A 23,167-nucleotide genomic window follows, 5' to 3' on the forward strand; every position below is an offset into this window, starting at 1 on the left:
GGCGAATCGAGTCGGCCATTATCACGTGACTTTCAGTGCCCCTTACCTGTGGCTGTATTAACCGAACACAGTCTCTGTCGTGTCGTTCGGGTTGGAAGATTTCTGCACCGTTCGAGGAAAAAAATTGTGCCCGGTCGTGTGTAGTACGATGTATTCGGTGTTAGCGGTCGCCTGCGTGCCTCCAGCAGACATCGGTATTGTCTTCCTCGTTCTCAAAAGTAGGGCCAACGCCAGATAAAACTATAGGATGCTTCCAGAGTTCGTGGCGAAGGCGACGGCGGCTGCGGCGATCTTGATCGTCGCTCTGACAGCGGCTTTGGACGCCTCCGAAAAAGACTCCTGCTTTTGCCAGGTGAGACATGTGCCCTTTGTACGGTGTTTTTTTTTTACCGTAACTACCGTGTTATACTGGCAAGATCACAAACCTTAAGGTACTAACTAGATGAAGACAAGCAAAGAGAAGGAAAACAGTACGTATACCGTTTGCTTCCGCGGTTGCAAGGGGCCAGGTTGTACTCGGCCCGTCGTTGTGTATAACTTTATAGCAATTAAGTTCATTGAAAGCCCAATTTGAGCTGTGTATGATGATCAATCAGCACTGCCGCAGCCGAATATATTGTGAACCGACGTTACTCGGGCAGTAGGTTGGATCATATCATGATGTAACCGGATCTGTAGCAGTTACATGCGCACGGGTACACTCGCGTATTTATACATTTCTTTCTTTCTTTATTTTTCGCGCGGCGACGCAGTGATGTTCGTTTTTTTGAACTGTCAGTGGCTGACCATCCGGCGTACTCTAATAATAACAGCTCGTATAAAAGCAAATATAAAGAAAGGAAGAGAGAGAGAGAGAAAAAAAGAGGAAAAACACGGAAATACGGTTGCGAACAAACTGTTTCCTTGTTGTCCGTGTTTTGGTCAACTTTGAACAGCCGATTTGGACGTTTCTATTTTCTCCATCTCACCAACTGCAGAACGCGAAGAGCGTTGTGTGAAGATCCTTGAATATTATATGTTAGAAAAATATATTTAGATATGTTTTCCTTGACGATGGTAAACTATAAAAAAAAAAAAATTATCGTGTTTTAACGTAATAAAAAAAAATCTAATTGCATTTTTTAAATCTTTCGCCACTCGCATTTTCAAAATTTACGCCTGCCTCAAACATAAAAAAAAAAATAATAATAATAATAAATAAAAAAACGGCAGCACTCGTGCAGGTCGAGTCATTGTCCTGCTCCTCTCATGCGCATCTTTTATCCGGCAGGTCCTTTTTGCGTAGAGAAAAGCAACAGCGAAAAACAGACAAAAATATTATTATTGTCCCGAAGTTCGCTGCCTCTTATGCGGCCGCCTATCCACTGACACTGCAGAGTGCCGTAGAGTTTTCATATTCTGTATGTATTATAATAACTCTATGCAGAGCGTATACCCGATGCAGGGTTACGTGAGCTTTGTCACGTCGCCACCAAGAGCAAACCTCTTTGTCGTCACTTGTGGAGAACACAGCTTGAGATAGCAGACGTCACACCGACAAAGCAGACGCCGCCTTGTCAGCAAATAAACTTTTACGTGGACATCCATTGGGCACACGAAGTTCATTGCATACCTACCACGTAATAGTTTAAAACATTTTAAACTGCTCAGTCTAGTTTTTTTAAATTTTTTTTTTATATATATATAACGTATTGTTTGATTTTGTAGCAGCATCTGTTTGTGATGTAGTGACTAGTGTGACGTGGTGCTAGTGTGAATATTATTATTATTGTTAAAACAAACGTAAAGTTTGTTTTACTGCGGGTTTCCAGAGCGCTGCGGCGAGGCCCATCTTTTAAATAATTTGACATCTCTCTTCGTTTTTCCTTTTATTTTCTTATAAAAAGATATCGTAGCAGACATAATACGCTTTCGCAACGCTCGTAAATTATGTTTGGTGGTCTGTGCCTGTCTAGGTTTTTTTTTTTTTTTTTTTCTTTTTTTGGTTGGCTTGTGTGTAGGCAGCTTGCGGGGATCGAAATACGCCACAATCTTTCAAAAGCGTCGTCGCCTACTTTATGTAGGTCGAGTAGTACGTCAAACTCGCATATGTCCAAGAATACACGCATGCCTCGTGAGATTTACCGCAGCTGCTGTAATAATGTCCCGTTGACATGTCTTGGCGGCATTTATCACCACGCGGTCGGGTTGAGCTCTACGTGTCCTTCGCCTATTCGGCGAGCGTTTGCGTCGCTCGCTGTCCATGCTATCGCGCTATGCACGCAGTCTGATGCAATACGTGGCTAATTGGTTTTACATATTTATTTAAATATAAATACACTTGTTTCCTCATAGTGTTTTTTTTTTTTTTTTGTTTAACGCCGTTTTTTTGCGGGAAGCGTACGATGTTGATTGATTACTTTTTATGTGTTGTCTCGGCGGAATGAAATTAAATGTACAACAACGCGGAATTTTTATGTTTCTTTTTTGTTGCTGTCAGGATATCGACAGCTGGGTTCACGTCGTGCCTAGCGCGCGGTGCCTCCCCCCAGCAACGCCTTCTAATCGAAATAGACGTCTGTTTAGAAACCCTATAATATATTCGCGATCGTAGAGCTTTTTTGTTTTTGTTTTTATTTATTCTCCGCGCCGTGGACAGGTGGCTCTACTTCCAACCTTTTCGTCGGACGTAGCGCTGACGGTTTTATGGACCGCCTTTTGTCAGAGAAATCGCCGGCGTCGTCTGCTAGCGGTTAGCCGTCTGCTAGAGTTGCGCGACCGCCGCCATGACAGTTGATTTTTGGTGCTGCTGCTGTTTCTCTGTTTGCTGCCTTCTGGTTAACTTGGCTTGCGGATACAGGCGGGTAGGTTGACTGCGAGTTTTCGCGTTTTTTTTAAATTTATATTTAATTTGTACGTTTTGTTTTAATCGTTTTAATGCGATGATGGAGAGAGGCATATGGCCTAAAATTATCATCTAACTTCACTGTGAAATGATTCCCTCACACAGCTGTTTAATTTATGCCTGCTAGCAAGAGGATTGTCACAACCGTACAAAACGTTTGTACATGATATACGTATATATATTATTTTATTTATCAATGCTGGCAGCCCAGTTTAGGGCCGAGGCAGGAGTGGGCGATACACACACACTGACGTCTCGAAAGCATACAAACACTATATGCAAAACAAAATTATCTTCCTACACAATCCATAAAATAACCAATCCACCAAAAAAGCATTGAAATCACTATTTATTTTTAACTTTTTTTTTTTTTTGAAAGCCCATGGTTTGACCAGGGTGCATATCAAACATGTCAAACCTGGGGCACCCTAGCTTTGACGTGCTTCATTTGTGTGCTTTTTTGAATGCCTCCAGCTACAAGGCAAAGTTGACGACTGCCTGTGCAACATTGACACCATTGACCAGTTCAACAACTACAAGATCTACCCCATCCTCAAGAGTTTATTGCAGAAAGATTACTTCAGGTTCTTTAAGGTGAGTAGAGAATACAGATAATGCCCACTAGTTTGAAATCTTACCGATGCTTGTTTTTATGCACTTTTATCAATAAGCAAAGTCATAAGTCAATGTCAATGTTTCTGAAAATTTTTTTTTTACTGGTCTGTATATCAGTTGCTCATTCTGCTACTCATGATTTCATTGCCCATGATTCTGTTGCTCATTCTTTAGAATGAGCAACGGAATCATGAATCGGAGGCATTGCTAGCAGCCATCATTCAGTAAACATTGGTTCTTTTCTGTACTGACGTCCTTACATTTTTTCTTTAAAACTTTTAGTATAGAACTGTTTCTGTTATAACACTTTCTTAGTATATAAAAAAGGCAAACTTTTTAATGTATCTTTGATTACTTCTTAATTTTTCCTCATTTCCTATATTACATAAATAAATCAATCAAGGTGCACCAGGCTGCTGTTGAGTCGACCTGTAAAGTTGATAGACGACGTCAACATGTTCCAATGCAGGTTAACCTGAAGCACCCCTGCCCATTCTGGGCAGACGACGGTCGCTGCACCCTCCGTGACTGCTCAGTCAAGACGTGCAGTGAGGTATGTCTTTTGGAAATGCATTTGCTTACGCTTTTATGACCTTGGTAGCATTATTTCTGGAAGCTGTGCAGGAATGCACGTTGTAAAGAAGTAGTCTGTTTCTATCAAAATGTGTTCACTTACCTGTCACAGTGCCTAGCAGATTTTTAGACTTAATATTGTTCAATTTCATACTTGGTGAGAACTCGTTAGCCCTGTTGCACCTAAGTGTTGTGCTCCTTTTTCTCAGTCTCGGGTTTTGCTTAAACTGTGTAATCGGTGGTGCATTTCTTTCCTTTGACCATAAACGTGAATGCGCCATAAAAATGCAACATCGTGAAATTTTGAAGTGTTTTCCAAAAGAAAAAGTGACCCTGATTAAGCTTTGTGAGCTAACAGTTGTGTAGAGCTCTGGGCTTCACTAAAAAGCCAAGCATCAAATCATTTTTTTTTTTACTTTTGCAGGACAGCATTCCTCAGAGTCTCAAAGGCCATCATCATGACAAATACTTACCTAATGGGAGTGTTTCAAAGGTAAGCCAAACTATGAACTTAATAGCTTTGTTTTATTGTTAGTTCTTTGATCAAGTAGAGTTCAAAGCCTGCTGCTATTGCTCTGAATTTCAAAGAAAGCACTCTCATTGCCAATAAATATGAAAGGAGCTGACGATAAATATTGTGTCCCAATATTGTAAAAAATTGCAGAAAAACAAATTAAGAAAATGTGCCTGTAAAAAGCTAGGAAAAATTAATCAAAAAACTTTTAGACAAAACTGAATGATAAGGAATTTTGTCTCTAACGGATACACAATTTCTTATTATAGAGTCACTGCCGCGTTGCTGACTTGATGATATCACCTCCCATGCTGCGACATATCTCCTAATCTTGTGGTGCATTAAACATGGCTCCTCCTTTTTGCTATGGGAAGATTTTCATCCATCAGTGTCATATGCAGATATCTAAGACATTCATTATGTACAAAAGAATGGCATACTTAAAATCAGGTAGGTTAGGCACAGAAAGAAAGGATTCTCCCTAGATGGCCTTTATTCTCCTCAGCGCTTTACTTTGGCATCTCTACGGGTTTCTGCCCGTGAAATCACAGGATTCTGCAGAGTTCTGTAATTAGACGGCTTTTTTTGTGTGTGTTTTCTTTGCATTTTAACATTGTACTACTCCTGCTAGGGCTTCCGGCCGAGAGCTGCAGTATCATTAAATAAATAAATAAAAGACACTTAAAGGTAAAGAAATTATTCCTTCGGAATTATATTGTTAACCGCAGCAGACGTCAGATATGAATGAAAAATGATAATTAGAAATCGAATTACCTAGAATTCACAAATTAGCTTTTGTATATTTTCCTTATCTGGCATGTTTCAGTCAGAGATTTCTGGCACATCATCCAAGTGTGCTTTAGTAGTTTTTAGAGGTCAGAAAACTAAATCTTCATCCACACTATTCAATGGCCAGTTATGACTGTCTAGGGTGTACAGTCACGTGACCCTTCGATAACACAAGGCTGTCAGGTCGGCTTGTTACGACTCCCCACTCGCGCCTGCTGCAGAAGGTTACGTCTCCTCCAAATGGGATGTCCATCGGCCTTCGGCATCTCGTTTTGATATTTCGGTACCCTCATGAGCAGAATTCAGTTGTCTGAATTCTAACAACAGCTGTGGCTTATCTTGGTGATGGGCAACAGATCTGTAATTAGAACGTACTAGTACACATAATTAGCGCGAAGGACGAACACAAGACAGAGCGCCACTCGCAACTGACGTTTTGTGAGGGGTTAATGGAAGAAAAAGATAAAATGAGACTAAAATCATAGAAAATCGGAGAAGAAAGAATACGCTAGAGAAGGAAAGGAAGAAGGCAATACCAGAAACATTCTAAAAAAACTTTCAGCCTTTCCACTCTGGTGATGAAGGAAGACCAGAAAAGCTGTACTATGGTGGGAATGAAGTAATGGCCGGCCGCTAGTCAGCAAGCCAGAGTGGAAAGGCTCGAAAGGTTGCCGCCATTTATGAGCAACGGCGACAACCGGCAATCCGGTTGTTTGGTTGCCACCGTCGCTCATAGACGGTGGTAGCTGTCCAGAGTTCTGTGTCATCATTTGTTTGCTGGCAGAAACGATACTGGGGACACTAGCCCTTAACAGCTCTGCTGTAAAAAAAAGAAGGATAAAGAAAAAGAAACATATATAAAAAAAAAAAATACTAAAAGATTTGAAAGCACTAACATATCGTCCCCTCTGGTGGGCCTTCATCATAGCAACCAGAGGGGATGCCTGTGTTAGTGCTCCGTCGGTAAACTTGTCAATGAAGGAACTTCAATACCTGCACTATTTTTCATAGGCTTTTTTTATTTTTTTAAATCTTTTTTTTTGAATTTTTAGTAGTTTTTTTTTTTTAGTGCTTTTTTTTAAGTAAGTTTATTTTCCTTTATCCTTATTTCTTTTTTCTATAACGTTTCTGATATTGCCTTCTTCCTTTCCCTTCTCTAGCATGTTCTTTATTCTCCTCTTTCTATGGTTTTAGTCTCAGTTTTATCTTAGTCTTCTACTATCCTCTCATAAAACATCAGTCGTAAGTAGTACTCTGTCTTGTCTACGCCTTCTTCCTGCGTTCGTCCTTTGCGCTGATTTTGTGTACTATGTTGAACCAACTAAGCCATTGTTAGAATGTGCTAGCTAAGGTGAATATTAACTAGTGGATTTTAGGTAATTGACTTCCTACTTATCGCTTTACTTTCACAACCTGATGTCTGCTTCGATGGATCCATGGGGGAATCACTTTTTTAAAATTTCAAGCGCCTTTTTTGTAAAAAATATTTTCAGTTATTGGTGAACCACCTTGTATAGCACACATGCAACCGAAATATGCATCAGCAAATTCTATAATAGTGTTAAACCTGTTTACATGTTTTTTATGATCGTTGCGCATATAGCTGGGATTCAAAGATCTCTGATGCACTTGTTGCGTCTTTTGGTCCGTGCAAACTCGGCGCCTATAAAATTATCTTTCATGGCTGTTTCTCTTTCTCGCTTACAACACCAGCTGTGCCTCACTCGTGACTTTTCGTCTACTTCGTCTTTTCAAAAATAGAGCCTGCTGCCTCGGAGCTTGCTCACAACATACTTACCCTCGCAAAAAAAGCACAAAGTCAGATATTGGCTACTGTCGAGCCTCACTTCCTCTAACAGTCAGCTATAGCTCCGAATGTAGAGATGTAAACTGGAGTGCAATATGTGTCGCTTTTGAAATGGGCAGGTTTTAAAACCCCTGCCAGTTGATCACCGTCTGGTGTCAGTCGCACACCCTTTGACATCGCAAACATGTCCTGCATAACAATATAATTGACTCAAAAGTCATCTTCTGAGGTACTACACCTTGATCTTACATTGTTAAAATATTTTACAGTAATATGTTTTATGGGCTCTTCTTCCCACTTGGAATGATGTGGGCATCTATGAATGATATAGCCAAATGCTTGCTTCTTTCGTATTTGTGGTACTTTGTTTATAGCCGGCTGGCTATAATGTCCTCAAACGCTGAGGCGTCGTCTGCTTCATGCCTTGCACGCGACCAAGTGGGGGTGTGAATGAAAAACTGGAAGGGCAATGAATCTCCAAGAGGAATCTCAAAGTGTGATTCCCCTCGGAGAGATGGGAGCACAGAACAGTCAATGTTTGCATGTTATTGCCAGCTGTGTCCACGTTAGTACTAATACCACAAAAATATTGGTGCAAAAGACAAAGGATAGGAAAGGACAGTACAGGACAAGCTAGCATTTTTATGATGGTGGACCAACTAGGGCCACCAACTTATTTTATTTTAGTACTAACACCTTTCTTATGCCGCACGCGTGTGTGCAGATTGCTATGCAGTTTTAGTATTGCCAAGTTGACATGTTTGCTGTTTATTAGAGGAAGAGCAGACTGATTTGGTTTTAAGGCATTAATGTATTCTGCTCACATTATTTCCAGTACTCAAAGGAGGCGCAATCGCAGGACAGCTGCGACGAAAACCATGACGGCCTTGGAGTCGTGGACAACACCATTAGGTAGGAGACTGACGATGCATTAGCTATTGCGAGCGTTTTCCAAATTTATTACAATCATGCGATGTAGACTTGCTGCAGTTGTGGCCCTGCACTTTATTGTTTGTCTGTCCAGAATAAGTTTGAGGGCGTGGAATCAATGATGCAGGATGTTGCTCATGGTTCAGCTTTCTGCAAGCATTTGCATCATAGACATAATTGCCATGAAAGTTTTCAGTATTTATTTTTAATAATAATATTCATAATGTTTTTTTTTTTATTTCATAGAAAAAACATGGAGTTATTATAATGTACACTAGAGGTTCAACTGGTGCTAGTGTGCTGCAGAAAATTGAAGCAGACAGCAACCAGTCAGAAATTGACTTCCGCTAATTAGTGTTGTGCGAATATTTGAATTTTCGAATAGTGGTTTCGAATAGTACGCTATTCGATATTCGCTTCGAGAGCAGTTTTAATATTCGTGCTTTTCGAAGTGCTCGCAAACTCACGGTCGCAAGTTTGTTTACTGTCTAAAAACCCCCAAAAAAAAACAATATCTAAAATCAAGAATATATTCACACATTGGGCAATATGATATAAATATTATGGTGGGAACTTCGAAATATATTCTTCGTAATTATTTCATCAACTTTTTTAATAACGGGCGAAATAAACCGAGCAACGAGCTCCAGAGACGCCGGCGCCATCTTCGCCAATCTTGGCGCCCTGGTTGCCAGCACACTTTTCTCAACACCGCCACGTCAAGACATAAATTTAGAAAAACAAGTATAGGATAAAAATAAATACCTTTCTGAAATTTCTCATAACATGCATAATTGCTCAGAAACTTTGATTTCCGATAAAACTCATAAACACGGTTTCAAAACATTTAAAGCTAATATTTCGAAGGAATATTGTATTATTACAGTGACCAGGTGAGTGAATGACATCGACATTGTCAAAATGACGGCAGCTAAATTGGTTGGCAAGATGGATTAACAACAGCGTGAGTAGTCTAGTTTGGAAGTATTTCTGTAAACATCCCTTTAAAAACGGCCAAGTTTTTGAATGGCAAGTATTCAATATTTGATTCGAAAATATTCGACCAAAATCACTATTCGCTTCGAATTCGATTCGAACTCAAAATCCACTATTCGCACGACCCTACCGCTAATGCGTTTTCATGGGAAAAAGCGAGTACATTTTCTCTCTGTGCTTCGAACACTGTTAGTGAGAACACGGCTTCGAGCTTTCCAGCATGAGGGATATACGTACCAAACGAAAGGACATGTGGAAAACCAAGAGACACGGCAAGAACTATGCAGTAACACTGGATCAGTAACTCCTTTTGCATAGACAATAAAAATAAATTCAAGGCCATATAATATTGTCCGATTTACAAAAAAAAAAGCACTCTTTTATTCTTTCTGCTCATGAAAATGTGCCAGGATGCTTGTTTTTTCGTTCAATACATCACCCACACGCTCGAAATCTTTGAAAATAGGGAAAAGCCAGAGAAGAGGTGCCCGATGAAGCTGCCCGACGTAAGAAATAATAAAAAGACACACCTTTCATAGCCCACATACTTCAGTCTTTATGTTTAGAATGTTTTTGAACCACTCACAAAGATGCACGACTGGGTCATTTTCATTTAATAGTGACAGGACGGGCATATTAGCAATATATAAGCACCACCGGAATGTTGGCAAATCTTAAGCACACTTTACATTCCTTTTGATTGTTATACTGTTTAAAATCGTCGCTCGTTTTTACATATACCTGCTATGGAACAGAGGTTTGGGCCTGAAATATAGGGAAATTTAACATTGTTCAGTGGTACAAAAAAAAAATGCTCTAACTAATGCAACAACACCTTTACAATGTTAACAAAGGTACATACAATGTTAACAAAGGTACGTACTATTCAGTACAACTCAAATAACAAAAGTTGTTCGTAATATTTTCCAGCGAAGAGACAAAATGCACACACGTTTTCCCATAGGAACGCACAGGAGCACCACAAAAGTAGATTGGTTGCTGTCTGCTTCAATTTGCCTCCTGGAAGTCGCATACACACTAGCACCAGTTGGACCTCTAGCATACATTATAATAACTCTATGAAAAAAACATATACAGGGTATTTCACATAACTTGAGCCAAGGTTTAAAAATATTTTGGTGCATTTTAGGAAGACAAAACCAAATTAACAAGTTTGTTCATTGCTTGGAGCAATTCAGGCTATTTTGGTTATTTTGCCTAATTAACTACCATACTGTCCGAACTATAGTCCCCGGACTATACACATTTAAAAGTTGAAAATTCACCCTACAGGTGCAGGTCCTACATGTAGGTCCTACAAGTCTACAGGTGCAAACTATACAATGATTTGAAAATAGAATATAATGACACAAGAATAGGCGATGGCACTTTTTTTTTTATTATTTCCATGCAAAATAATTTTTTAAAATTTTATCAAGCCTGCTTGGGCTTTTTTTTTTTTTTTCTAGCCATTCCAAAGCTTTGTTCATAGAGTCATTGGCCAATTTTTTGTCGTGGAAAGAAACGAGCAAAAACAACTTTTAACGAGCTGACGGAACTCAGGATTCCACAGTTGGAGGACGTTAAACTGCAAGTACTCTTTAAAGGAATGTGAAATTCTTTCACTGAAATTTCGATTTGTTTTGTGCGACCTCGGATAAAACTTCCTGTGTTTCGACATAGCTCCCCTGGGGTCCTTTGTTGGGGCTATGCTAGGAATGCTATTGTGTATCAAACACATGCTCGCAATGTCGACGACTTCGGGTCATTGTTGATCTGAAGTTTTTGGAGCTAACACAAGAAAATCAAGCTTTGTATGGATGTCTTGTGCAACTTAGGAAGTACTGATATAGATGTAAGAAATGTTTAGTGCAGTTGTTTCGAAAGAGCTTTTTTTTTTTGTTTTTGGTGACAAAGAAATGTTGCTTTGAAGCTGTTTCATTGCCTTTGCTGATGACACAATACCTTGAACTATGACTTTTTAAGACTTGGGCCTTTCTAATGAGGTCTTTCACTTTTTTTATTTTTTTATTTAAACAACCTTCCTTGAGGTTTGTTGATTTGTGAATCATTCAAATGGTTCCAGAGTAATGCAAAGCACACCTGCTTTCTGGAAACAGCAAGAAATTTTATATAGTACTCTCGAATTTACGTTTAGTACTCACTAAGAAGACGCTGAAAACAATTTTAATTAAATTTAGGAAGCAGCAATATTTTATGAATTGTACGGAGTAGTTAAACAAAGAGAATAACTTTTTGTTTTGTACTTTGATGAGTTTGCATTTTAAAGGAAATGCAAAAAAAAAAAAAGCTGTTAATTGGAAAGAATTGCTTTTCCTTAGAAGAATCTTTAATAATAGAAAAAATTTAAGTCTTTGTGATTTTGAGGCATAATCATTTTGGGTGATGAGATGCATCATATATTTATCTTTATTATAATATGTGTCCTACTAGAGCTGCTATGTGCACTAGTTATCTGCAAAAGAAATATAACTTCTGGATACGCCGATACTTTGTAGTGACGAAACTTACCAGGAATTCGAACGGTGGCAGAAGCACGACGACTCCCAGGATAACTTCTGCGAAATGGATGGTGAGTGTCCAACTTTCTTAGAAGCAGTGAGTTTTTTTTTTCTTTCATTTTATCATTGTTACGACTCAATCATTTGGCTCGCTGTACTACCGAAACAGTGTGGTTATTGTCTTACATTTGTGTTTTACTAGCTGGCATTGCATTAGTGCCAATCTATCTTCATAACGAATCAGAGGCTGGTTCACACACATCAGGTTGCTTACGACCGGGTGCCTGAAACCTCCAGGGATCTCTTACGATGAGAAACCATAGTAGTGGTGCCATCTATCGAGCAGTCGTGGAATTCTTTGCTTTTCTGTGTATACCCTATATTTTTTACTCATCTCCCTTTCTTGGATTGAAAATGAAAAACTTTTGACAATGTTATAAACACCCATTTCTCATAGATAGGTAGTATGTATGTTTGATCTCGCCAACACTACAGTAAAACCTTCGCTCTAGTGAAATGAAATTCCAGGGTCACCTCGTAGATAGTGTTTGCTTAGCAGTGTGTTCTCTCGTCGTAAGAGATTGCAAGAAGTTGATCGTAAGCAAACGCAGGTGTGTGAAGGAGCCTTAAATTTTGCAGACTTTCTATGTCTTTTTAAAGCATGAATTGCTTTTTAAAGAAACCCACAAATCCCAAAATTTCGTCCTTCCGTCCTTCGTTGCATTGCCCGCTAAATGTGGCGGGAAACTAAATTGGTGTTCGGTTCACGTGATGTCAATGGGCAATACGCAAAATGGCAGCGCCCCTAGCGGTTCAGGTGCACTCTGGGAGCAGGAGACTGTCTGTGGGTAGTTTCGGTTTCGGTGTTTCCTGGTTGTGCATCTGTCGTCTGCTATCATCTCCACACCACCATTGCTCACGTCGTCATGGATTGCTCCACACCTACGCGCGATGCAATAAGTACCCTTTTCCTCTCGTCGCTACATATCGGACAGGACACAGCAAATAATGAAACTATTAGGTTTTTGTTGGCACAGGGAGCGAGCAAAAACACTGCAATGGCGAAGTCCAGTGAACGCAGATTGACATATGCTGAACGCCGTGCCAGCTCACTGCGTGCATTTGTTTGCTATCTCAAGAGCAGCCAATGACACTAGCGCTCCAGTTTTATGACACCCTTGTTTTGCCATTGCGGTGTTTTCGCTATGTCTGATATGTAGGGACGAGAAGAAAAGGGACCTCACTGCATCGCGCGTAAGTGTGGAGCAATCCACGACGACATGAGCGAAAGCGGTGCGAGACGATAGCAGACGACAAATGCACAACGCGGTGAAACCGAAACTACCCTTTGACAGTCTCTTGCTCCCAGAGTGCACCTGAACCGCTAGGGGCGCTGCTGTTTTGCATATCGCCTGTTGATGTCTGTGATCTGATGTCAGATAGTTGGTATACCAATTAAGTTTCCCCGCCAAAGTCGGCGGGGAATTCGGTGTCACATGATCTGGCGTCACAAGACTTATATACCAATTTAGTTTCCCTCTTAAATTCAGCAAAAAAATTGACGTCACGTGACTTATACACCTACTATTCAGTTTCCCCGCTAAGTTTGGCTGGGAAATTGATGTAGCGTGACCTAACACTTTCAGTGTCCCTGCTAAATTTAGCAGGAAAATTGACGTCGCGTAACATGACACGCGATGTGTCAATATAATTTTCCCACTAAATCTAGCAGGAAAAATGACGTCATGTGACCTACATTTAGTTTCTCCGCTAAATTTGGCGGGGAAATTGATGCCACATGACCCGTGCACCCAGTTTCCCTGCTCAATGTGCCGGAGAAACTGATGAAAAGAAACATTCTTCTTCACTCCCCAAAACGACGCACCTCAAACATTGAATTTTCTATGCATCGTAGTACTTTGGAGATAAAGGTCGCCGCCAATGTTTTTGTGTCGTTATTTAGACGAGAGGTCGGCGGGCATGGAGTATGTCGACCTGAGCCTGAACCCCGAGAGATACACGGGCTACGCCGGGGCGTCCGCTCACCGCATCTGGAGGAGCATCTACCAAGAGAACTGCTTCAAGTACGCCGCCTTCCATTCCTTTTTGTTTTTGTTTTTGACTATAGGTGTTAGTGTCACAACTTACTAGACACTTATGCTTGCCGATATTCTTACTCGTACGGAATCTCCAAAAACCTGAGCACCTAAAAAAAAAAACTAAAAAAATGTGCAGCTCGAGATTTTTTTTTTTTTTTTTCCATTGAAATTAGTTTTTAAGAATTGTGGTGTTCTGGTATGGGACCTAGAAGGTGTCTCCATCTGGCGGGTTCACCGCTTCTTTAACCGCCTCGATTGTGACGTCAGACAGATTGATGCGCTGGCTCCTGCGACGTCGTTTGCTGCTACCTCGGGGACACTTTCGACGCGCGGGCAGTATAGGATAGCAAACGCACCGGTCAAAGATGCGTTCTATGGTTGGCGACAGGTTGAGAGTTTGAGGAAAGCTCCTGTGTGTTTGAGGAAAGCAACTTTAACGCAGGGAGCGCTGGAGTAGAAGTCGCCTCCTCTCCAGTGTTCCCCCTACTAAAGTGGGAAGAGTTGAGAGGGGCTTGGGGGGGGGGAGGGGCAAACTCTTATCCTGTCAACGGCTATAGGCTCTGTAGTTAGGGGCTGCTGTCACTCTTGTTTTACATTGCACATCAACCCTCGAAATATTTTTAAAGTAATAGGCCATCTAAGAAGAATCATAACTAAAAGTAGTAAGATTTATAAAGCATACTGCTTCTGACCACCGGAACACGAAAAGTATGCCGAGTTTAAGATGTTCTTTGAATGCATAGTCACGAGGAGTGACTCTGTGACTTCTGCATGGTCTGACATCACAATCTTTCATGCTAGTCCTCTTGTTTTTGTCTAAACTTGTTTGTTTCTTTTTTTTTTCTCGAAATATATGTGACTTTTGCACATAGGGATTCGGCTAGTATCTTGATCCATAGTCTAGTGTTTTGAATGAAAAAATTACTAGTATTTTGTTTGAGGTATCAGTGACTTATAATGCTCTTGCCTTATGGCTTTTTTGATGCTCGACCATCCCCCTGTTACAGCGGCTTGTTTGCCTTTCTTTGTTCCTTTTTGCAGCCTTGTCATTGGACTGCCGTAAGAACGCTTGGGGTCACACAGATTTTGTGTGTTTCAAGAAAATACTTTAGATCAGTAAACTATCCATATCTCAGTTGAACTCGGACTGCATAGTTTATCGAGCGAAAGAAAATAATTTCTGCACTATTATCATAGTCTGCCACAAAGATGTGTTAGCACACTGTAGTAAGGGTGCTACCACAGATTTCAATCGAAAAAATTCAGTGTAACATTAAAATTTCTCAATTTTAAAAACAACTGATAGCTTTTATGGAGATGCTAGCAGTTGTCTGTTCAGTGACGGCTATTCCTCTTGTTCTTGTTGTTTATGGATGTGGTCTTGCATGTTGCCTTTAAGTTGACAAGAACTTCTGATGAATTTACTTGATAAGAGTCTTATTCTTTCCGTAAAAAGCATAATCGAGCGAAGTCTGAAGGTGTCGGGTGTAATGAAAGATAGATAATTTTATTACATGTAACATGCTTTACTGTTATGTTACATGGAAGCTTGTAAGGTCTTATACACACACACAAAAATATGTCATTCTGACTTTCTTGTTTGAAAGGCACTTGCCTGCATTGTGTTGTGGTTTGCTTACAAAATTGAGTGTTTTGCTCTGTAAAATTTTAGAACTTCCTTTCTCTATATTATTATCAAAATGCAAGCATTAAGCGCTTAAAAAAGGCAAAATATTTCAATTTCTGCTCAGAAGTTTCCTCTGTTTCATAATAGTACAGTACATGAACCCAACTTTGTTTATGCAGTGGATTTGTCTAAATAATTATCTAACATCTGGTGGAGTGTTGGCTGAGGGTGTCTACTTTGAATTTTAGCTACTCGAATGATGGTATGTTGCAACTGTGATTAAGGACTGTTTTTTCTTGTTTTTCTTTTTGGTCAGACCTAATGTGGGGTACGGTCCATACACCACGTCAAAGAATTTGAACGGTAAGCATTTCTTTTCTCCTTATATTTTTCACGTCTGCCTAAGGGTAGGAGATAAAGGCACAATACTTTACGAATCCTCTGCCCCACCGGAATTCAGCGTGGCAAGAAAAGCATTAGATAAAAAGATCCGTGGCATACTGCAAAACGAAATAGAAGTAAAACAAAAAAAATTCGAGATGATTAGTTTATTTTAGTTTGAAGCTTTCATTGTTTCTGAAACCAAGATGCCTTAACTGATCTCAAATCAAAATAGGGAATAATATAACTACTATTTTAGCCGGCTGGGTAGTAAGATTCTCATTTTATGTATATACTTCTGCTAGTTCAGGATAAATTAGCCACGAGTTTATTAACATGAGTATTTCATGCTCAGTAAACAATATACACGGACATTTTAATTCTGCTACTTGCATCGGCAGGGTACCCTGGAATGTTATGCCAGTAGAGCTAGTTTTATGTCTGTTTGAATATTAAGCGATTAATTTTGATATCATTTTGACAGTTTCAGAAGGTAAGCATTGGCAGACTTTTCTAAACGCTTTTTTGTCACCCCAGCAAAAAGGAGATTTGTGTGGTCCGCACACGTTATTGACTCGGGGGATGCTGACAGTATCGTTGTATCATTAACATACACTAGGAATAGCGCAGACTCTAAAATGAAGCCCCAAGGAATGCCATATTGTATTTTTATTTTATCATACATCTAATCATGTAGAGACACATGCTGGTAAGGATTTGTAAGACACCACCAAAAACTAGGTCTGGTTCGAAAGTAAAATCTGCACAGTGCTGCGGACAGACGGCACTAATGGCGCCGACCGCACTGGCCTCAGTTGTTGCAGCCCTCCCCCCCTCCCTTTTCCCCCCCCCTCCCTCCATTCCACGTATTCTATGTGCTATGTTCAGGCCATTTTCCACACCGCTGGTTCGATTGCGATTTTCAAAAATACCTTTTTGAGCCTTGAACATTTGAATACGGCATCTGTGCTCAACAGCTATCTTAGAAAAATGCATGACCCCGCAGGGTTACAGGTATGCGCCATTATATAAAACAACAAAAGAAATCTAAATTTTTCTTTTTTTTTATAGAACAGTACAGTTTTTTGGGCACTTGCCCTCGAGGCATCCACGACTTAGTACCTCGATGAAGTCTTTGCTGGGTTTGGTGAAATTCTTCCGTCAAGTAGATAACAGCATCATTTTGCATGTATATAGAAGAAACAAAGCCTATATTCACTTCATGTGCAGTTGCTTCGGCACATTCTAAACTGTTCCGCCACTTTCAGCGAGGCTAATTTGCAAATTCCTCGGGAGGCGTAAAAGTTAAAGAGGCACTGACACATCAAAATCATATATTTTTTTTATTATCCGAAACGATTGAAATTGATGCCGGGACGTTACCCTCAAAATTTGAAACTTGGGAATTGAGTATTTGTGAAGTAAAAAAACAATTTCCAAATGTCGAATTCGAAGTTCCTGCGTGATTCGCGCCGCTGCGTTGACGTCAAATATTGCGGAGTCCTGAGAGTCAACTTCCTTTCACGACTCCGTGCTGTTGCCACCGCGACCCGATGCGAGGAGGAAAAGAGGCGGCAGATAAGGGTGCCAACGGACCGAGAAAAAACGTTTTTATTTCGTGCCAGGGGCGGTGCCGCCTGCCCGGGCGACGTGTTTTCCGAGGGAGGATACAATTCTAGAAGGCGACATCACACCGGACTTCGATTTTTGGTATTTCAGAAAGAAGGGACGTAGTGCCATAGTTTTTTAAAGCAATTGCGTTAAAAAACATGTTTTACGATTGTCGTTATTAAATGTTATAGAAATGTCGCCTACAAAGCTTTTAAATTTCATGATTTTTGACGTCATGAATCAAAAGAAGCGAGGAGGCGAGGAGCAAGAGAGGAAGGCGGTAAAAACTAAAAAGCGTACACGCACATAAAGAATTTTTTTTTTTTTTTTTGCGATGCGTTTTTTTTTTGTTTTTTTTTTGTTTATGACTACAACTTTCATTGTTTTAGACAATAAAAATAGAATACAACCCTTGGGGTATCAGTGCCCCTTTAATTCAACAAATACTATACGTCCTAAAAAAAAAAGTTGTTAGTTTTATTTTTTTAACATTCACGGACAACTTCATTGACCTTTCTTTTTCTGCCTTACGACGTCCAGGCAGTGGTCCTGGTAATTTTGGAGAGAGTTTGCAGTTCTGGCATCCTCGTTTGTTGTCCCGTAATAACATAGGCTTGTGAACATTGAGGGATGTCTATTTGTTGTTCTTTTGTCTCACATAATCCAAGATTTTCACAGACGTGCCCCTGTCACATTTTGTGTTTTTGTGTTTACTGTGATTTCTCTTATTAACTGAAGTGCCCCTGTTGTCCATGAAATGATTCTTCCCTCCATCCATCACAGCATTATCTTCTATATATCCTTTGTGTTTTTACTTGAACAGTCCCCCCTTATGTAATGCCCAGCAATGGGCCTTTAAGGTACTTGAATAAATAAATAAATAAATAAATAAATATGTTTACATACAGGTAACAGTCACAGAATGCATCAAGAATTCACCTGCAGTAAACGAAAATAAAGGGTGTCAGTTTTTCGCATATTTCTGATCAACGCATTCCAGATGAGTGTGCGTGCTTCGAGCGAATACCATAACGTTGCTTGGATTTCACATACTTTTGCGGTCGAATGGACTCGTAGGAAACATGGATGGCAAAAAAGATTGTCCAGTTCCGATGTGTCGATTTCGCCAACTTCATATAACTTTTATATAAATTGTGATTCAATTCAGATGAAATTTACACAGTTTATTTTCCATTGCAATCTGACTACAAATAAGTACTTGGTTTTGACGTAACTCAATTAGTTTTGTTAATGTTGAAAATTTCATTTGCAAAGATTATGGGACGGATTAAGACAAATTGAAACACTGAAATAAGAAAATAAACATATATCAGTGAACTAAAAGGTATGTGGAATCCAGTAAGGTAGAAATGAAAGCTCTAGGATGCTTTATAAACTTCTTAGGACACTTTTGAACTTTCCAGTTTCAAAATGATTTTTTGCAGGATGCCTAAAAGGCACTTAAAAAAGCCTTTTGCCCTATTTAATATATTTGTACCCCTTATTGCACATATCACACATACACCTAGCAGAGAAAGAAAAAAATATCAAGATTAGACATGTGCAAATGGAGATATGGCTTCCATAAAATAGTAAAGGGTGTAACTAGTTCACTTAGAAATAATATAAAAGAACATCCACAGACTCATTTTACTTTGTTTCCAAAACAATATTTCAAGATGAGAGAGATTTATTTAAAGAAAAATTTTCAGGGCAAGATGAGAAGTGCCTGCGAATCTTCCAAGAACACAATTTCAAAAATGTGTTTTCTTAGCATATTTTTGCCTCAAAGAGCAGTGCCTCCCCTTAACCGATTGCAACATTTGTGAGAAGCAGGGATGTTCCGGCTAGTTGCAGTCGTACCTAGACGTAAGCGTACAAAAGCTTCTTAACAGAAAAACAAACATTGACTCTCGATTGCGACATGTCGCTTTTCTCATGAAACTCAGCACTATAAAAAACACACTCTGCGTTAAAAAGATTTTTCTTTTTTTTTAAGTTTTTTGTGTTTTTCAGGGAATATCCGAACGAGTAAACAGGTTCGGTCATTGCGTGAACATCCCCCCTTCCCCCGCAGCCATGTGCCTGGAGAAGCGCGCCTTCTACCGGGCCGTCTCCGGCCTCCACACGAGCATCAATATCCACCTGTGCGCCCAGTACCTGAGCCGGGAGGGGGTCCTGGGCCAGGCGGTGTGGGGCCCCAACCCCGAGGAGTTTGAGCGCCGGTTCGGGCCCCAGCCCACGGGCGGGGAGGGCCCCCAGTGGCTGCGCAACCTGTACTTCGTGTACCTGCTCGAGCTGGGCGCCCTGGCCAGGGCCTCTCCCTACCTGCTCCAGGAGACCTTCTACACCAGCAAGGAGGACGACGAGGTTCGCACCGCCGTCAGGGCGCTGCTGGACGCCGCCAGGTGCGTGGGCCTCGATCGGGGGGCTAAAGATGGGAGCAGAACTCGACGGATCGTAAGCGCCGGCGTCGGTGGTTCCGAGAAAAAGGACGAGAAAGAATGCGACTGAAGAGTGGAGGATAGGTGAGGTTTCGAGCACTCGTCAACCTTATTTATTTCTGTACGACGCGCGACGCCGGTGTCTTCGTGCAAAATAAAGCTGCAGCTTTTAGTTGTGTGGCAGGTTTGTCTACCCCCGCAAACTGTAGAAGTTATTACATAAACATGTATGTAAACTGGACTTTGTGGTTGACTCCTGTTTTGACTTAAAAAAATCTTGTGTCTGCTGGAAACTATCGCCGAATCATTCCTCACATCTAACGACAGTTTGGAGCAGAGCTATTCAAAAGCATCCCTCACATAACCACAAGGCTAATTGTCAATCACTTTGCACCACCATGCTTTGTAGTCATGCACCATCTCAAACTCGAGTATGCAGGGCCGGAAAGTTTGTTTGGAAACATTGAAACATCAAAATTTGTCTTCTTCCAGCGTGTGTCTAACGAAATTCCTTTTCCGTATCCTCTAAAGGGAGTTCCCGCACCATTTCAATGACAGCGCCATGTTCAGTGGACGAAAGGATGCCATCGAGCTCAAGGTGAGGAACAATGTGCCCTCAAAACAAGGCACATTTTGAGAACATCTCTGAAGTGCTTAAAAGAACACTGACACCCCCCAAAATAAATTTTTTAATTTTTGCCAGGCAATCTATTATGGTGTCAGTAGACTACCTAATCAATATTTTGCTAAAGCGTCCCATATATTTTCAGTAAATTCAGAAAACGCAACTGCTCGAAACCGAGACTGAAACTAATCTGGGGAGGAAGAAGAAATATAGAGGAGAAAGTTACTGGAAGTCATGCGGCTGTGCAACATTCTTTTGTTTTCAGTCAGCGTATTTGCGGCATTTTAGAAGCCACAAAAAATGGGTATCATAGTTTCTGTCTATTTTTAGCATTGAGTTTGTGCCTTCGATGACCCACGACTTTGATTATCTTTGGTGATTGACTTTGGTGGGTGCCGTGACGACACAGAACTTGAAATATTTATTGATTATTTAGTTGTCCAATGTAAATCTTTATTCATAAAAATAATAGTTTGTAACAAATAATTTTAATGAGTAGCAAAAGCATATAAAAAATATCTTGATTAAAAGTTAGTCAAAACATATCACGAGGAGAGGAACGACTCGCTCTTCTCCTAGAATCTCCTACAGTTTTGTCTCTGAAACCAGCAGTCTCCTATTTTAGTTTAGGTTCATTCATTTTTTTTTTCTCAGCAAATGCACAACTTTATAACGAAAAACGAATCGGGCAGTACCTTGACGGCGTACCCCTGCGCTTGTTGCAAGAAAATTGATAACTACTTGCGCGGTAATGAAAGCAAAAATGTTGCGGTGGTTTTCCAGGAGGAGTTCAAGGCGCACTTCAGGAACATCTCTCGAATCATGGACTGCGTCGGGTGCGACAAGTGTCGCCTGTGGGGAAAGCTCCAGGTTCGTAGCAGTGTTCCCAACTAAAAAAAAAAAAGAAAAAAGAATTGAGCATGTCTTGATCCACAAATATACTGAAAATGAGCTCGTCACATGCTGTGTGTGCATGACATCACATGGGACTGCATGTCACAGTCACATCACATAATGTCACGTAACTCGGTGACGTTATGACACCCGAACTTGATGTCAAGTCGTACGACTTCATGAGCTCACGAGACCTATGCATCAGCCAAGCGTGTTGCATTTTCACGAAACCCTGCCCTATAGGCTAACACATTCCGTGTTAAGACTGTACCCGAGTGTTCAGGTGCTTTCTCCGAGACATCCGGACATTGCTCCCCACAGGTCCAGGGTTTGGGCACGGCTTTCAAGATTTTATTCACGGACAACCTGAGGCAACCCGAAGCAAGCCGGCGCTTCCAGCTGACTCGCTCTGAGATCGTCTCGTTGTTCAACGCCTTTGGAAGGTAACTGCATTCTTTTCGCATGCTTCATTAGCGTCAAGCGCTTGCACGGTGCAAGAAAAAGAAATTTCGAACCTATGGCTCTCCTTGCAGCTGCACAAATAAATTACTGCACAATTAAATTACCTTCACCGACCTGGAAGCCATGCTTGTCGCATATGCAGCGGTGTATCGCGGCGAAACAAAACAGCAGTCGGCTTCGTGATCTATGAATACGAATGTCTCGTCGAGCGTTCATATTCGTGCAGTCGGATCCTTGAAATATGTTTTTGTGACTTGTGTTTTCAGCTCTTCTAATCAGTGAAATGCTATGTTCGTAGTATCGTTGTTTCTGAGTGTCGTTGCAAAACTCGTCTGTTTCTCCGCTTCCCAAAATTGGCACTCGTCTCTGATTGCTTTTCGACGCATCCTTTTTTTTTTGCAGATTATCTAATAGTGTATATCAGCTGGAAAACTTTCACAAGATGCTATCCTGATGCAGACATGTTGGAAGAGACCGATCGAAGACGCGGCGCAGTGCCGTCCGCAATCTCGTCTAGCGTCGAGTGTGGGGCGACGTGTGCTTGTGATAAGACTACAGCTTCAACGTGAACAACGGCGTCGTACTGTGCTTACGTGTTTACACCACGGAGGTCGGCCAAGGACTTCATCATTTTATTGTTCCCTCCCCAACTCACAGGCCACTTGTACAGACTAGCAGTGTCCTTTTTAAACTTACGACTGATCGACGTTTGCTGTAGTTGTGAACTGTTTTGTGCAATATTAAAGTACTTTACGTGTTGAGCCTGCTTGACTTTCTTGTCGTCCTTTGAGGATTGCAATATAGGAAGAATTGAAAAGCGTCAAGTGGTCGGATCTGGTTAGAGGTCATCCGTTGCAGCTGTAGTGAGCAGGAAGTAAGTAGCGTATGAAGTTTGAAAAGTCGAAGTGTACCGAATGGTATTCAAAATTTCACAGGTTTTGTTTGGTGTTTGCATTTGGCGTATGAAAAAGTTTAGCGGAATTCAAATCGAGCAGCAACGTGCAATTTTGACTGGGTGGGTAAAAAAATAAAAATAAATAAAGACGGGAAATAGTATCAATTTAGTTAATAAATACAAAAGGAGGTGGAGAGAGAAAGTTTGCTTGAAGGTCACAATGAAGAGAAGTGCAGTCATACAGGTGTATTCAGACAAATCGGAATGAGAGAATCAAACTGCTGGAGGACGAAATCGTAACGCAGGTCAACAAATTTTTTGTAATATTTTTCTATACCCACGCTAGATGGCGCAAGCTAACGCACAACTGAACACGTAAAAGGACTTATTTATTGATTACTCAACTAAATAAATTAATTAACTTAACCGGAGCCAATATTTATATATTTATCGAGTAACTGTTATGAGCGCTAGCTTTTGTGTCTATTCGATCTTCAAA

General features: G+C 40.6%; 1 protein-coding gene across 1 annotated transcript; it reads left to right on the forward strand.

Moving 5' to 3' along the window:
* The first annotated feature begins 8 nt into the window (after positions 1–8).
* On the forward strand, positions 9–22,534 carry LOC8030715 (ero1-like protein). Its single transcript, XM_029974116.3, has 13 exons — positions 9–352; positions 3,359–3,478; positions 3,969–4,052; positions 4,497–4,565; positions 8,018–8,094; positions 11,628–11,701; positions 13,594–13,714; positions 15,673–15,719; positions 19,426–19,756; positions 20,324–20,390; positions 21,201–21,287; positions 21,633–21,754; positions 22,176–22,534. The coding sequence occupies exons 1-13, from the start codon at positions 248–250 to the stop codon at positions 22,225–22,227; spliced, it is 1,356 nt and encodes a 451-aa protein (XP_029829976.1). The 5' UTR covers positions 9–247; the 3' UTR covers positions 22,228–22,534.
* The last annotated feature ends 633 nt before the right edge of the window (positions 22,535–23,167 follow it).

This window comes from Ixodes scapularis, unplaced genomic scaffold (assembly GCF_016920785.2).
Source record: "Ixodes scapularis isolate PalLabHiFi unplaced genomic scaffold, ASM1692078v2 PGA_scaffold10__122_contigs__length_95168666, whole genome shotgun sequence".
In the NCBI taxonomy this organism is placed as follows: Eukaryota; Metazoa; Arthropoda; class Arachnida; order Ixodida; family Ixodidae; genus Ixodes; species Ixodes scapularis.

Coding starts and splice junctions, on each gene's coding strand:
- LOC8030715 (XM_029974116.3), top strand. CDS start 248: ATGCTTCCAGAGTTCGTGGCGAAGGCGACGGCGGCTGCGGCGATCTTG. Junction 8,095..11,627: donor GTCGTGGACAACACCATTAG/GTAGGAGACTGA, acceptor GATACTTTGTAG/TGACGAAACTTACCAGGAAT. Junction 19,757..20,323: donor GCGCTGCTGGACGCCGCCAG/GTGCGTGGGCCT, acceptor TATCCTCTAAAG/GGAGTTCCCGCACCATTTCA.